The sequence below is a fragment of the Siniperca chuatsi genome, linkage group LG19, assembly GCF_020085105.1.
Source record: "Siniperca chuatsi isolate FFG_IHB_CAS linkage group LG19, ASM2008510v1, whole genome shotgun sequence".
Classification (NCBI taxonomy): domain Eukaryota; kingdom Metazoa; phylum Chordata; class Actinopteri; order Centrarchiformes; family Sinipercidae; genus Siniperca; species Siniperca chuatsi.
In genome coordinates, this window is record NC_058060.1 from 27,023,172 (window position 1) to 27,040,304 (window position 17,133).

Consider the following 17,133-nt stretch of genomic DNA (forward strand, 5'->3'; position numbering starts at 1 on the left):
ATCAGGAAATCAGGAAGGGGGGCAAACACTTTTTCACACCACTGTATACTGGACTGGTAAAGTCTCAGTTACTAAGATACATAGAATATGTAGTCAGAAAGGATTTTACAGGCCAACAGGATGCTATTTTCAGCTTTGACCACTAGAGGGTTCCCTAGGACTTTTAAAACTTTCCAACAAACTAAGCCTCATCTAGTGTCAACCATATTACCCCTTGTTCATCAGCTGTGAAGTTAGTCAGAGTGATTAAAAAAAAATATTTTCAAAATGTTATAAGAGGAACTCAGATCTTACAGGACCACAGGATCATTGCAGATTTCAGAAAAAATAGAAACCTGCAAGGCCAAAGTCAAACCACTGTTGACCCTGAAGTCCAAAGGTCATGGGGAGTTTTTCAAGCACCAAACCTGGTTGCACAGTAAATACAATAATAATGTTTTCAAAACAAAGGACTGGGGGAGCCTTACTCCAAAAACGGGGTTTACTTAAAGGCAGACTAAGTAGCATTTGTCGGTTGCTGTTTGCAAACACACGATTCACAGTTCGACCCTCCTCCCAGCCTCAGCGAGAGAGAGAGAGAAGTCAAAAGATCTATATTCAGAAGAGAAACTGGCAGTTCTCCTCGGTGAAGGGACAGCAGCTCCTCTGGCAACTAAATATGTATCTTCCTGCCACAGCCTGAGGGATTCACAATCACTGTAACTTCCCAAATTTGTATAGTATAGTATTCAGTAATTGTATTAAATTGTATAAAATTGTAGTGTACTGTATTGTATAGCAATCAAAGAATGGACTGCATCAGTATAATATAGAACCTGCATATGTGACACCTGTGTATTTAATATATGTAATATGTAATATATGTGAATCTTCTGTAAACTGCTTTGGCAACAACATGTTTTTGTTCATACCAATAAAACTGTTTGAATTGAGAGAGACAGTGAGCTAGAGAGTGAAATAATGTAACTGCAGCACGGCGGTTACATTCTGCAGCACAAATAGACATGCCGACACCTCCACACACCATTTTGTGTGAATGCAGCTGAAGCCAGGCTTCATCCTGTCCGCCTGTGCTTTGTGTGTGAGTGTAGCTCAGCCCCGCCCTCGGTCAAACAGACGCCCAGCACCACACACAGACAGAGAGCAGAGGAGAGACGTAGACAGCGGTGTAACCTGCTTGCTGCTGGGAGCTACACACCACTGCCCGAAGGTTGATGCCCAGAAACATCCCAAACACAGCAAACTAATAAGAGACTAAGAAAATACAGGCAGAGGGCAGCAGCTCTGCAGACAGAGACACACTTCTGGTGGGTCATAAGTGATGATTGAGAGGGATTATTTTTGTGAGTCTATACATTGTTTTTTAGGAAAATCCTACCTATTCTGTCTTTAATAACATGTAAACAATGTGGGTGAAACAGGCAACACTATGTTAGTGACTAGTACAACACATATTATTACATGGATGGCATTCTGTTAAAGCCACTGTACTACAAAACAGTCCACGATGGAATACAGCTCAGAGGAAAAGAGCTGAGAGAATATGGATTTTCAAATTTGACACCACATAACCCAGAGGCGGATTTGACAGACCACGCGGGGAGGTCCATGGGATATGACACACTCCTAATCCCCTAACCCTAGTCTGAGTTAGTTACTGACTGTTGGAGCTACTGGCCGCCGCATTTGCATGCGTCGCCGACTGGCTTTCCCATGCTACCCACTATGTACTAATTACGGAATAATAATGATAATAATAGTAATAAGACTAAGGAAAGTAACTACTTTTGGAGACTCTAGGAACCACAAGTAACCCTGCATCCTGTTCTAGTCGGGTAATAAGGTATTATGAGATCTTTAAGATATGATGGTGTCAGACCATTAAGAGCTTTGTAGGTGAGGAGAAGGATTTTAAACTCTGTTCTGGATTTTACAGGGAGCCAGTGCAGAGAAGCTGATATTGGAGAGATATGATGTCTTTTCCTGGTTCTTGTCAGTACACGTGCCGCAGCGTTCTGGATCAACTGGAGAGTCTTAAGGGATGTTTTAAGACTATCTTGCCAGACTAAACGAGATTCTTCCAGGTTGTTCCTTTCAAGTTTTCACGATGTTTGCTTTAATTTGCGGGTTTGGGGGTTATACCGTGGAGCTAACCTTCTTTGTTTTATTATCTTCTTTTGTAGAGGAGCGATTGAATCGAGTGTCGTTGGCAGTGAGCCTGCAGCACTATCAACAAGATGGTCTATTTGGGAGGGGCTGAAATTAGCATTGGAGTCCTCTGTTAAATTGAGACATGGCATTGAATTAAATGCAGATGGAATCACTTCCTTAAATTTAGCCACAGCACTGTCAGATAGACATCTAGAGTAGGAGTGTTTGCCTAATGGCGTGTAGTCCAGTAATAGCAGTTCAAAAGTTATTAAATAATGGTCCAATAAAGAAGGATTCTGTAGAAAGACTATTAAATGTTCAGTTTTAATGCCGTATACCAGAACAAGGTCCAGGGTGTGGTTAAAACAGTGAGTAGGTTTATGTACACTCTGACAAAAGCCAATCGAATCTAATAATGAGATAAACGCAGTACTAAGGCTCATTATCAACGTCCACATGAATATTGAAATCACCTACAATAATTACTTTATCTGTTTTAAGGACTAAACTTGATTAAAACTCTGAGAATTCAGATAAAAACTGAGAATAAGGACCAGGAGCGCGCTACACTGTAACAAATAGAAGTGGCTGTCGTGTTTTCCAGGTTTTCCAGGGAGTGGAAAGAAAAAAGATAATAAAATAAGAGTGTTTATCAGAGAAAACCCCCAATCCCTCCCCCAACCCCAGCACACAGTTGGTACAGCCCCCCCCCCCTCCGGCTGAGACAATAGTTTGAGCTGAATGAGCGGACAGAGACTGCTGTTTTTACATGATTTAACCCTTTCCACCCCTCACATTAAATGACTCTTTACACTATTCACTTCATTATTCCGACAGTTTTTACTTTTCAGATGGAGATTTGAATGCAGAATTTTCTCGTGACTTTGTACAGTGTTTTTCTGCAGCTTCACATCAGGCTGACGATTAAATCATTATCACTTGATCAGTGGTGTCTGACCCGCAGACCCGTGGTGATAAAACGTTTACTCAAGTCAACAGTTTAGTTCTTGCTGAACCATGTTTCATTATTTCAATTCATTAAAACGACACCAGGACAGAAACAGTTTACTTGACTTCATAACAAAGCATTAAATGTTGACAGTGGATTATCTGTCTGTACGTTCAGCTCTGTGTGGGCTGATTTAAATAAACTGAGTCCAATGAATCATCTCAGATTTAAACACAGAGAAATATAATAAACTAATGTGAAGGACAAAACAGGACATTTTTCATTGTGAATTAAAGAAAAGTTTGTAAGCAACAAAAGCCCTCAGAGACAAATCTTATAAAAACTCCAAACAGAAATAAATATTTGTTTTTCAATTTGCCATTTTTTATGTTTTAAGACTCCAACATAAAGAAATCCAGCAGAATGATCCTTTAAAGAGGAGGTGACCCCCCACCCAACCCCCATCACCAGATCAGATGGTACAGTCCACCTCCCCCACCCCCTCCTCTTATTGAGCTGAATGAATGAGAGAGAGAGAGTCAGTGTGGCATGCCAACAGAGACTCTGCAGCAACACATTCCTCCTCACTACATTTATTCTGCCAGTTAACGCAGAGAACTGCTCTGACTCCAGTTAGTCCCAGTTTAAGTCCAGTTAGTCCCAGTTTAAGTCCAGTCAGTGTTTGCAGAGATGAAGTTGCTGCTGTTGTTGCTGCTGATGGAGCGAGCTGCAGCTCAGCAGAGAGGTGAGAAACTTTCTGTTCCCTTCTACAGTTCGAACTCTGAGGATTAAAGTCAGATGTTTGTGGTGTAATTGATAATTGATTTAAATCGAAACTCAGACTGTTTCAGTTTGTTCACTTCAGATCAAAGATCTGAAACTTCTCTGTCTCATTGATTAAAAAAATAACTAAAAACTGTTTTAATTTCTAAAACATGGGGCCTCTTTAAGTTTGTCAGATTTATCTGTTTGATCATTTTTATTCTGAGCTCAGCTCTGCAGCACAATCAATCAATCAACTGATCGATCTGATCAGAGTTTAGATTTTAAATGTTTATCACAAAAATATTAATATCTTCTGTTAAATTTGAATTGAATCAGTTTATAAAAATATGGAAATAATGTGAAACAGAAACTCAGGGATTTGAACAGATGCTCAAACTGTTTAATAATGAATAATACGTGTTTTTATTAGTTTTTAGTGATGACTTTTATTTGAATTGTTTTTTATTTAGTGTTTATTTGATCTTTATAAAAGAAAGTTTCTACTGAGAGTTCAGACAACATGAAGCTGTCTGTTTGATAAAGTTACTTTAAGTTTCTGACATCACAGTTATAGTTTGAATTATTGATTTTTGTTGAACTGTAGATCAGAAACAGATGGATAGCAGGAGGTGTGAGGAGGTTAGCTGTTAGCTCTGTTAGCTGTTAGCTCGAGGTGTGTTTGAGTGGCTGAATCATTATATAATTACATCTTCCCCCTCAGTTCTGTCTGACAGGCTCTTTTCTAGTGGTGTTAAATCCTTTATGGAGTTTGATCAGTATGCAGAGTCTTTGTGGTGAAACCTTGACATGTGAGTCCAGACAGACACAACGATCTTATTTTTTATCTGTTTAGTCTGTTTCTCTTCAGCAGTCAGTCGAGTTTACATCTGACCGATTTCACTTAAAGTGGCAGAAACGTTTCAACCATCTTTTGATGCTTTACTCTTTTCTAATGCTTTTTCATGAATCTCAGTCAGCTGATGTGCAGCTGTCTCACATCAGCTGTTCAGGAATGTAAATGTACTAAAGATCAGATTCACAGCAATTTCTTTAAATAAACATGATCAGATCATATTTTTCATTATTTATGATCTATTTTAATTCAGTAACTAAGTAACTGAGCTTCTCGACAATCTTTCCACATTTATGAGAACGAAAGAAGAGCCGCCTGAAATATAACGAGTCAACAAACCACTGAGACGCACAACAGTCTGTTCCTACTGTCTGTCCCTACTGTCTGTCCCTACTGTCTGTTCCTACTGTCTGTGTCTACTGTCTGTTCCTACTGTCTGTCTCTACTGTCTGTCCCTACTGTCTGTTCCTACTGTCTGTGTCTACTGTCTGTTCCTACTGTCTGTCCCTACTGTCTGTCCCTACTGTCTGTTCCTACTGTCTGTGTCTACTGTCTGTTCCTACTGTCTGTCTCTACTGTCTGTCCCTACTGTCTGTTCCTACTGTCTGTCTCTACTGTCTGTTCCTACTGTCTGTGTCTACTGTCTGTCTCTACTGTCTGTCCCTACTGTCTGTCTCTACTGTCTGTCCCTACTGTCTGTTCCTACTGTCTGTTCCTACTGTCTGTCCCTACTGTCTGTTCCTACTGTCTGTGTCTACTGTCTGTTCCTACTGTCTGTCCCTACTGTCTGTTCCTACTGTCTGTTCCTACTGTCTGTCCCTACTGTCTGTTCCTACTGTCTGTGTCTACTGTCTGTTCCTACTGTCTGTCCCTACTGTCTGTTCCTACTGTCTGTCCCTACTGTCTGTGTCTACTGTCTGTTCCTACTGTCTGTCTCTACTGTCTGTCCCTACTGTCTGTCTCTACTGTCTGTGTCTACTGTCTGTTCCTACTGTCTGTCCCTACTGTCTGTCCCTACTGTCTGTTCCTACTGTCTGTCTCTACTGTCTGTCTCTACTGTCTGTTCCTACTGTCTATTCCTACTGTCTGTGTCTACTGTCTGTTCCTACTGTCTGTCTCTACTGTCTGTCCCTACTGTCTGTTCCTACTGTCTGTCTCTACTGTCTGTCCCTACTGTCTGTCTCTACTGTCTGTCCCTACTGTCTGTTCGTACTGTCTGTCCCTACTGTCTGTTCCTACTGTCTGTCTCTACTGTCTGTCCCTACTGTCTGTTCGTACTGTCTGTCCCTACTGTCTGTTCCTACTGTCTGTGTCTACTGTCTGTCTCTACTGTCTGTCCCTACTGTCTGTCCCTACTGTCTGTTCGTACTGTCTGTCCCTACTGTCTGTTCCTACTGTCTGTCTCTACTGTCTGTCCCTACTGTCTGTTCATACTGTCTGTCCCTACTGTCTGTTCCTACTGTCTGTGTCTACTGTCTGTCTCTACTGTCTGTCCCTACTGTCTGTTCCTACTGTCTGTCTCTACTGTCTGTGTCTACTGTCTGTTCCTACTGTCTGTTCCTACTGTCTGTCCCTACTGTCTGTTCCTACTGTCTGTCCCTACTGTCTGTGTCTACTGTCTGTTCCTACTGTCTGTCTCTACTGTCTGTCCCTACTGTCTGTCCCTACTGTCTGTCTCTACTGTCTGTGTCTACTGTCTGTCCCTACTGTCTGTGTCTACTGTCTGTCCCTACTGTCTGTCTCTACTGTCTGTGTCTACTGTCTGTGTCTACTGTCTGTCTCTACTGTCTGTTCCTACTGTCTGTCCCTACTGTCTGTGTCTACTGTCTGTCCCTACTGTCTGTTCCTACTGTCTGTCCCTACTGTCTGTGTCTACTGTCTGTCCCTACTGTCTGTGTCTACTGTCTGTTCCTACTGTCTGTCTCTACTGTCTGTGTCTACTGTCTGTCCCTACTGTCTGTTCCTACTGTCTGTTCCTACTGTCTGTCCCTACTGTCTATTCCTACTGTCTGTGTCTACTGTCTGTTCCTACTGTCTGTTCCTACTGTCTGTCTCTACTGTCTGTCCCTACTGTCTGTTCCTACTGTCTGTCTCTACTGTCTGTCCCTACTGTCTGTCTCTACTGTCTGTCCCTACTGTCTGTTCGTACTGTCTGTCCCTACTGTCTGTTCCTACTGTCTGTGTCTACTGTCTGTTCGTACTGTCTGTCCCTACTGTCTGTTCCTACTGTCTGTGTCTACTGTCTGTCCCTACTGTCTGTCCCTACTGTCTGTTCATACTGTCTGTCCCTACTGTCTGTTCCTACTGTCTGTCTCTACTGTCTGTCCCTACTGTCTGTTCATACTGTCTGTCCCTACTGTCTGTTCCTACTGTCTGTGTCTACTGTCTGTCTCTACTGTCTGTCCCTACTGTCTGTTCCTACTGTCTGTTCCTACTGTCTGTTTCTACAGTCTGTTCCTACTGTCTGTTCCTACTGTCTGTCTCTACTGTCTGTGTCTACTGTCTGTTCCTACTGTCTGTTTCTACAGTCTGTCCCTACTGTCTGTTCCTACTGTCTGTCTCTACTGTCTTTCTCTACTGTCTGTTTCTACTGTCTGTCTCTACTGTCTGTCCCTACTGTCTGTTCCTACTGTCTGTCTCTACTGTCTGTTCCTACTGTCTGTTCCTACTGTTTGTCCCTACTGTCTGTCTCTACTGTCTGTGTCTACTGTCTGTTCCTACTGTCTGTTCCTACTGTCTGTTCCTACTGTCTTTCTCTACTGTCTGTCCCTACTGTCTGTTTCTACTGTCTGTCTCTACTGTCTGTTCCTACTGTCTGTTCCTACTGTCTGTGTCTACTGTCTGTTCCTACTGTCTGTTTCTACAGTCTGTTCCTACTGTCTGTTCCTACTGTCTGTCCCTACTGTCTTTCTCTACTGTCTGTTCCTACTGTCTGTCCCTACTGTCTGTTTCTACTGTCTGTCTCTACTGTCTGTTCCTACTGTCTGTTCCTACTGTCTGTGTCTACTGTCTGTTCCTACTGTCTGTCCCTACTGTCTGTTTCTACTGTCTGTCTCTACTGTCTTTCTCTACTGTCTGTTCCTACTGTCTGTCCCTACTGTCTGTTTCTACTGTCTGTCTCTACTGTCTGTTCCTACTGTCTGTTCCTACTGTCTGTCTCTACTGTCTGTTCCTACTGTCTGGTCCTACAGTCTGTTCCTACTGTCTGTTTCTACTGTCTGGTCCTACTGTCTGTTTCTACGGTCTGTTCCGACTGTCTGTCTCTACTGTCTGTTTCTACTGTCTTTTTCTACAATCTGCTTCTACTGTCTGTTCCTACTGTCTGTTTCTACTGACGGAGTGTTTTACTGCAGTACTGTCTGTTCCTACTGTCTGTTTCTACGGTCTGTTCCTACAATCTGTTCCTACTGTCTGTTCCTACTGTCTGTTTCTACTGTCTGTTCCTACTGTCTGTCTCTACTGTCTGTTTCTACTGTCTTTTTCTACAATCTGTTTCTACTGTCTGTCTCTACTGTCTGTCCCTACTGTCTGTTCCTACTGTCTGTCTCTACTGTCTGTTCCTACTGTCTGTTCCTACTGTTTGTCCCTACTGTCTGTCTCTACTGTCTGTGTCTACTGTCTGTTCCTACTGTCTGTTTCTACTGTCTGTTCCTACTGTCTGTTCCTACTGTCTGTCCCTACTGTCTGTCTCTACTGTCTGTGTCTACTGTCTGTTCCTACTGTCTGTTTCTACAGTCTGTTCCTACTGTCTGTTCCTACTGTCTGTCCCTACTGTCTTTCTCTACTGTCTGTTCCTACTGTCTGTCCCTACTGTCTGTTTCTACTGTCTGTCTCTACTGTCTGTCCCTACTGTCTGTCTCTACTGTCTGTTCCTACTGTCTGTTCCTACTGTCTGTCTCTACTGTCTTTCTCTACTGTCTGTTCCTACTGTCTGTCCCTACTGTCTGTTTCTACTGTCTGTTCCTACTGTCTGTCCCTACTGTCTGTCTCTACTGTCTGTTCCTACTGTCTGTTTCTACTGTCTGGTCCTACTGTCTGTTTCTACGGTCTGTTCCGACTGTCTGTCTCTACTGTCTGTTTCTACTGTCTTTTTCTACAATCTGCTTCTACTGTCTGTTCCTACTGTCTGTTTCTACTGACGGAGTGTTTTACTGCAGTACTGTCTGTTCCTACTGTCTGTTTCTACGGTCTGTTCCTACTGTCTGTTCCTACTGTCTGTTTCTACTGTCTGCTCCTACTGTCTGTTTCTACTGTCTGTTCCTACTGTCTGTTCCTACTGTCTGTTTCTACTGTCTGCTCCTACTGTCTGTTTCTACTGTCTGTTTCTACTGTCTTTTTCTACAATCTGCTTCTACAGTCTGTTCCTACTGTCTGTTTCTACGGTCTGTTCCTACAATCTGTTCCTACTGTCTGTTCCTACTGTCTGTTTCTATTGTCTGTTCCTACTGTCTGTCTCTACTGTCTGTTTCTACTGTCTTTTTCTACTGTCTTTTTCTACAATCTGCTTCCACTGTCTGTTCCTACTGTCTGCTTCTACTGACGGAGTGTTTTACTGCAGTACTGTCTGTTTCTACTGTCTGTTCCTACTGTCTGTCTCTACTGTCTGTTCCTAATGTCTGTTTCTACTGTCTGTCTCTACTGTCTGTTCCTACTGTCTGTATCTACTGTCTGTTTCTACTGTCTGTTTCTACTGACGGAGTGTTTTACTGCAGTACAGTCTGTTCCTACTGTCTGTTCCTAATGTCTGTTCCTACTGTCTGTCTCTACTGTCTGTTCCTACTGTCTGTTTCTACTGTCTGTTCCTACTGTCTGTCCCTACTGTCTGTCTCTACTGTCTGTTTCTACTGTCTGTTTCTACTGACTGTCTCTACTGTCTGTTTCTACTGTCTGTTCCTACTGTCTGTCCCTACTGTCTGTCTCTACTGTCTGTTTCTACTGTCTGTTTCTACTGTCTGTCTCTACTGTCTGTTTCTACTGTCTGTTCCTACTGTCTGTTCCTACTGTCTGTCTCTACTGTCTGTTTCTACTGACTGTCTCTACTGTCTGTTCCTACTGTCTGTCTCTACTGTCTGTCTCTACTGTCTGTCTCTACTGACGGAGTGTTTTACTGCAGTATTGTAAACCTGAACGTGGGGGTTTTGTGATTATTGGAGGGAAATTTAAGTTGATCGGTGATGAATGAATCAGCAGGTGATCAGTGTGTGTGCTGATAATCATATTGATGAGGATCGTCAGACAGACTCTGTGTCCTGCTGGGAAACAGCCTGTGTGTGTGTGTGTGTGTGTGTGTGTGTGTGTGTGTGTGTGTGATAATTAGTGTTAACACTCACACACTCCGCCCTCTTCCTCTCTACCCCCCAAATTAAACCCATTCCCCTCCAAAACCCTAAAACCCCCACACCCACATCCCCTCCCCTACAGAGCTGCATCTGTGTGTGTGTTGGTGGGGGAAGGGTCAGAGGTCAATCTGAACATCAACAGACTGATTTAACACATTCCAACACACACACAGCTTCAGTCAGTCTGAATCGTTTCGTTGGTGTAACAGAAGTTTGATTCGCAGCTGAAATCATCTCCACTTCAGGGTCTGAAATCTGAAACAATGAGAGAAAGTAGCCGCTCGCCTGTCTGTTGGCTGTGATGCAGCTTTGTTTAGCTGAAAAGAGAAGAAGAAACGTACCTGTCTCTCTTCCTGTTGTTCAGGCGTCTCACTGAAACACCTGGAGATACAAATGGTTTTAAACTGTTAAAATTTACACACTGCAGCCGTCTGAAGGTCTGTGTGTTCCCACAACAGAAGAGAGAGACCACCCAGCTGATGTTATCACACCTCCACAGCTAGCTGAGCACACAACAGTAATTAACATCTGTGTGTGTGTGTGTGTGTGTGTGTGTGTGTGTGTGTGTGTGTGTTTTCTTTGTCATTGATGAGAAGTTTCTGTGAACTTTGAAATTTTCAGATCTTTTGACAAAACTAATCAAAGTTTTGAAGACGTTTCTTTTGGTAGGTTTTTACATTTTTTAGTTTTCTCTGGCTTTAAATTGAAAAACTCAACATTTAGTGATGAAAACAAGTTTATTATTTTAAAATAGTTTGTGAGAGTTCACTGTGGTGAAGATTTCACTCTGTTGTTAATAAAACAACTTTATGTTTGGCTGACAAATCAACTCTCCTCCAACAAACTGATTGAAACGGTTTTTATCTTTTTTACCTTCTGAATACATTTAACAAGCTGTGATGTCATCAGTGTAGAATAATGATAATCAATCAACCAGTCAATTAATCAGTTCATCAATCAGTTTTTAGATGATGAGAGTATCGGTGATGAAACAGCTTGACCTTTAACCTCTGAGCCAAACACCAAAGGTTGTCTGTGTAAACGGGATGTTTCACTCTGATCTTTTTATTTCAGTTTGTTTTTAAAACAAAAATCTGTTTTTAAAACCTTCATGTTTAATTTTTTTTTTCAATTTGAATGATTTTATCAGTTTTCTGTCACGTCAGTCGTTTCCTGACTGTTGTACATCTACACATGTTTTACTGGTATGTTTTGTGTTTATCTCACGGCTCAGAGAAGACTCGTAGTCACATGATCACATGGTGTCACATGACACAGCCTCAGGAAGTTAACTGTAACCATGAGGTTTTAGACAGTGACTCACCTGAGAGTTTACCTGCAGAAACACCTGATCTGTCTGAGTCAGAAAACAGAACACAGAGTTCATTCACTCATTCAGACATTTGTTCATACTCAGAGTTTTTCAGACATCTGAGGGTTTCAATGTTTACTGGTTACTTCAGGATGCAAAGTTAGCTGTGTGTTTCATGATGCTAACAGTTAGCGGTGTGTTTCATGATGCTAACAGTTAGCGGTGTGTTTCATGATGCTAACAGTTAGCGGTGTGTTTCATGATGCTAACAGTTAGCTGTGTGTTTCATGATGCTAACATATCTGTGTGTTTCAGGGTGCTAACAGTTAGCTGTGTGTTTCAGGATGCTAACAGATGTATGTGTGTTTCAGGTCTGTTCCCGGCCATCTTGAACTTGGCCAGTAACGCAGTGATCAGCAGTAACGCGACGTGTGGAGATCCAGAACCGGAAGTTTACTGTAAACTGGTCGAACACGTTCCAGGACGACGAATCAAGAACCCACACTGCCCCAAATGTGATGCCAACTCCGTCCTGTCCAAAGGTACAAAAGTAGAACCAGTGCTGCAGTTGCATAGTCCAAAAAATGACGTCGTATGTCTTCTCCTAAACCCTTTTCCTTGACCTCGTGACCTCCTGAAAGATGTGAAGGAAACTTGATAACGACTTAGGAAAAGACAACCGCGGTGCTAAGACAGTCTGACTGCACTTACACTAGGCTTTTTTAAAAACCAACTTTATTTATAACCCATGGAAGATAAGTACAGTGCCAGTCAGTGACAAAGTGAGGTTTCCTGTCCAAAACAGAATCACACCTCCCTAAGAAAGCTTGTTTTCAGTTTATACATTTAACCATCAATTACTCTGGAAGTAACAACAAAATAGATATTGTTGAAAATAAAAACATAAAAGGAATATACAAGTAGAGAAAGTTGAGCCAGCGAAACAACATTTATGTATATAGTATTTTGTTATGATGATGATATTGTTAACTAGAAAGTCAATATGCTTGTTCTTCAAGATAACTCCTAACTCGATAGTTTTCTGTTATTTCTACATTTATGTGGGTCTGCTGTGGTGAAACTATAATGGTGCATCACTTTAAATGTTGCTGCTGCAAGGAATTGTGGGACGGCATTATCTCCTTTCCTTTCATAAAGGATGGTCCAGTGTGTCCTGCTAAAGGAGATAACAAAGGAAGCATTGAAGCACCTTTCCTTAGCATTTAGAGAATTCAACCAGCTCTTATAATGGCTGCCACTTTGATACTTCCGGGTCATTTCACTCAGTCAGGAAGCTTCCTGAGCAAAAAAAGACTCTTCCACCGCACCCCAGATCCAAAGACTCCACTTTGAACTGCAGGTCCAGTTTACTTTAAAACCAGAACCAGAATCACAGAGGGGTCAGCTTAAAGGATCAGTCTGGTGTTTTTCTATACAGTATATTATCATTAAAAGTCACGTCTAGACTCAAACCAACAACATCGCTTCGTCTCTCAGTGCTGTCTCACTTCCTGTCTGCGGCGCTCAGCTGCGAGCCCATTGGTTCCTGCTGAAGACGTAAATCTTTAAAAACACAGATCTGTAGTTTCCTGTTTAAAAGGCTCAGTAGTTTCCTCAAACAGCTGCTCGCTGTAGTTTCTATCAGACCAACAGGAGGAAACAGAGCATCTGTTGGGGACTATTTCCAGCGGCGGATGAATCCACGTGTGGTGCTGTAGTGAGTGTTTGGGGCAGCAGGACGGTGTGTGTGGGGCGGAGGCAGAATAAACTACAGTGTGTGTGTTCATGGTGATGAAGGTGCAGCAGAGCGGCTCGCTGATGAGTTTTAACAGTTTTTATGGCTCAGAGGCCGAAGATCCACCAGCTGAGATTCACACACACCTGTTAGCAGATATTTTCAGTGTTTGGGTCTAAAAATAAGGAAAAATATAAAATATCAGTCGGTCCAGTTTGCATTAAATCAGTTATTAATCTTTCATTATTAGGGTTCCTCTAACCCTAACCCTTTAGAACAAATGTTCCTCCTGAACAGAAATACAAAATCTGACAACAGTCCAGGGAGCAAATTATGATATTTCGAAAATAAAATTCTTGATTCATCAGAAATACATCAGAAATCAGCAGCTAAGGAACAAACTGTATCCTTCTGATAAATCATTGATCACACTGATCATCAATCACTCAAACTCACCAGACTGAATCCTGATTTACCTTCAAACTACATTCATCACGTTTTATCAGATTACACGAGAACTACATGGCAGCGCTGCAGCACAGTGCTACTTACACATGTACTCGCAGTGCATCGCAGCAATAAGTAACTAGTAGTAGCACTAACAGCACTGTGTGTGTGTGTTGTTCAGAACGTCATCCCATCACAAACGCCATCGATGGGACGAATCAGTGGTGGCAAAGTCCGAGTATCAAGAACGGACGACAGTTTCACTGGATTACTATCACCCTGGACCTCAAACAGGTAACACACACACACACACACACACACACACACACACACACACACACACACACACACACACACACACACATATAGTGGCCCTGAGGTTAAAAACAAACAGCCTCCTTTCATCAGCCTGAACAGGTGTGCTACCTGAACACCTGGAGAGAAGTGTGTGTGTGTGTGTGTGTGTGTGTGATGATGATGCACTATAAAACAGTCTCTGTGGTAAGAGCTCATTCAGTCAGTTAAAGGGTCGGTTTCCTGTAAGTCCTCCAGCAGCTGTATGATGTCTTCTGTGGCCTGATGATGTCACGGTGATGTCATCAAACAAGCTGGAGGGGTGGTTTAAAAGATGTGCCAGTTAACCAGGCAGGGGGGCATTAATGAAAGACAATATCCAGGTGCATTGTAGGAAATGTAGGATTCAATTGTTTTGGACTAAAAGACAGGATATCTTTGACCGTTTGGTTTTCAATCCTCCAACAACCACAACCACCACCACAGCCACCACCACAACCACCACAACAACAGCAACCACAACAACCACAACAAAAACCACAACCACAGCAACCACAAAAACCACAACCACAGCAACCACCACAACCACAGCAACCACAAAAACCACAACCACAGCAACCACAACAACCACAGCAACCACAAAAACCACAACCACAGCAACCACAACAACCACAACCACCACAACAACAGCAACCACAACAACCACAACAAAACCACAACCACAGCAACCACAAAAACCACAACCACAGCAACCACCACAACCACAACCACCACCACAGCCACCACCACAACCACCACAACAACAACAAAAACCACAACAACAGCAACCACAACAACCACAACAAAAACCACAACCACAGCAACCACAACAACCACAACCACCACAACCACAACAACAACCACCACAACAACAACAAAAACCACAACAACCACAACAACAACAAAAACCACAACAACAGCAACCACAACAACAACAAAAACCACAACAACCACAAACACAACCACCACAACAACCACAACCACCACCACCACAACAACAGCAACCACAACAACCACAACCACAACAACAACCAAAACAAAAACCACAACCACCACCACAACAAAAACCACAACCACCGCAACAACAACAACCACAACAACAACACCACCCCCGATCTAAAAGTAATTTTTTCGGCAGTGATCAGACATTTTCTCTTTCTACATCCTGATACTTTAAGATAAACTGGCCTGAGAACAGGTGAAATCATCTGATGTCTTTAAATTAAAGGCCCCTCCCCCACATCATACCCTGTCCTGCACCTCATTGGATTGTACACAGAAATATCATAACACATTGTCATGTGCAGGAATGAAAATAAAATCTGGGGGGAGGTATGCAGTACAGAATTAGTACAATATTCACGTATGTTCGTAATGAAACAGTCATTGTTTGCTGTAATCACTCCTGTTCATACTGACTGTGAACAGGTTTCTTCACGACATCATTTTAATGTTAGTGACGTCAACTGCAGCTTCAAAGAGACACTGTGGAAACACAAAGAGGGACGTTTGGACTAAAAAGACAGGAACGTTGGAAGATATTCACTCTCAGATTATAATCTCATATCAGATAAACCTTAGAAGCCAGTATGGACCATTACAGCAACCGAAACCTGTTTCAGAGTAAAGGAGTAGGAGATTATTGAAACCTGGTTTCTTCATGTGAGCATGTGGAGAACAAAGACTTAAAGAATTATTGTGTCAGCAGAACTGAAGGATGAACGTAGAAATCATCACATGTAGAGCTTCTTCCTCATATTTAACTTAGTTTAATTCAAAGTCTGAAACTGAAACTAACACTAAGTCGACTGTGCATGTAAATAAACTTTTTCCAGCTGAACATGTAAAGTTCAGACACATTTGAAAAACGGTGATGTCACTTCAGTCTAAAGGTGAGGAGGAAGCGTCTGTATCAGTAACACAGTTACAATCTGTAACTGTTTCCAGAATAACACACATCTGCTGCGTTTAACAGTTAACATGTCTACAGGGAAACAGTTCTCCGAGTAACCAGGTGACTTCAGTACAGGTAAACAGTTTTTCTGTCTGTTCAGATTTTTCAGGTCGCCTACATCATCATCAAGGCCGCTAACTCTCCTCGACCAGGTGAGACGTGTCTGTCTTTCTGTCATGGTGTTGTTTTTAACCTCATCTTTATATCCTACACATACACATTTGAACTGTTTCAGACAGTGACATCATCACCTGTCTGTCTCTCCATCAGGTAACTGGATCCTGGAGCGCTCTCTGGATGGTGTGACCTTTGACCCCTGGCAGTTTTACGCCATCAGTGACTCTGAGTGTTTGTCTCGTTACAATGTGACGCCGAGACTCGGACCTCCGACCTACAAGAGCGACACCGAGGTCATCTGTACGTCTTACTACTCCAGACTGAACCCTCTGGAGCATGGAGAGGTGAGACTGTCCGTCTGTCTGTCTCTGACCCGTCTCTCTCTCTACCTCTCTCTTTTTAACGTCGAGCTCTTTGAAATCTGAGATCACAGAGTTGAACTTGTTAAAGTAAACGTTCCTTATTTCAGTGAATGTTGTACACTGTGGGAGGAAGAGCATCTCTGTCTCGCCTCACCTGTCTCACCTCACCTGTCTCACCTCACCTGTCCAACAGCGACCACATGTTCTGTCTGTGTCTTCCTGTCTGGATGACCAGTCTGTGGACACTGAGCCTGTTCTTGGTCAGGATCTGTCTCTGCTGTCTGTCTCGGACAGCAGAGACACATTCTGCCAGTTCATCGTCTCTTCAGGTCCAGATAACTTTCTGATCTGAACTGGCTTTTAGTTTCTGTCCAGTGATCCAGATTCAGGTTTCTTTACATCGTGTTGTAGTTTGGTTTCCTCTGATTGGTGTTTGGAAAGCAGTGCTGCTGTGAGACTGGTCCGAGAGTCTGAGGGGGGGCAGAGAGTCTCAGCACCAGCTGACATAGGGGACTCTGTTCTGGGTTCAGCTCCTGGGTCTGGAGGGCTTTGGGATGGAGGGGGTCTCGGGGGCTGAATGTTATCAGCGGGTCTCTGCCTGATTCTGCTCCACATGTATCTGTTGGTGTTTTTCTGTGTGAAATGTATCTGCAGAGTCCTGCATGTAGAGACTCTGCTGGACGTTTGTCCCGGCGGGTAAAGCTCTGGTGAGTGGACCCCAGACTCACCACCAGACAGCGCAGTGGGCCGGATGACCGTATCACATATTTTAAAAATTCTAAAATTTTCTCTTAATTGCATTTAGAGCTCTTCGAG

General features: G+C 42.7%; 1 protein-coding gene across 4 annotated transcripts in view; it reads left to right on the top strand.

Moving 5' to 3' along the window:
* The first annotated feature begins 3,652 nt into the window (after positions 1 to 3,652).
* Positions 3,653 to 17,133, top strand: part of lama1 (laminin, alpha 1) — a 53,591-nt gene continuing 40,110 nt past the window's right edge. For 3 of the 4 annotated variants that reach the window (XM_044176465.1, XM_044176467.1, XM_044176466.1), the window contains exons 1-5: positions 3,653 to 3,845; positions 11,741 to 11,911; positions 13,733 to 13,845; positions 15,939 to 15,990; positions 16,109 to 16,299. In XM_044176465.1, the coding sequence (XP_044032400.1) occupies positions 3,791 to 3,845; positions 11,741 to 11,911; positions 13,733 to 13,845; positions 15,939 to 15,990; positions 16,109 to 16,299 (582 nt within the window). In that variant the 5' untranslated portion in view covers positions 3,653 to 3,790. Of the gene's footprint in view, positions 3,846 to 11,376; positions 11,564 to 11,740; positions 11,912 to 13,732; positions 13,846 to 15,938; positions 15,991 to 16,108; positions 16,300 to 17,133 lie in introns of those variants that run through there. The other variant, XM_044176468.1, reaches the window with a different exon arrangement.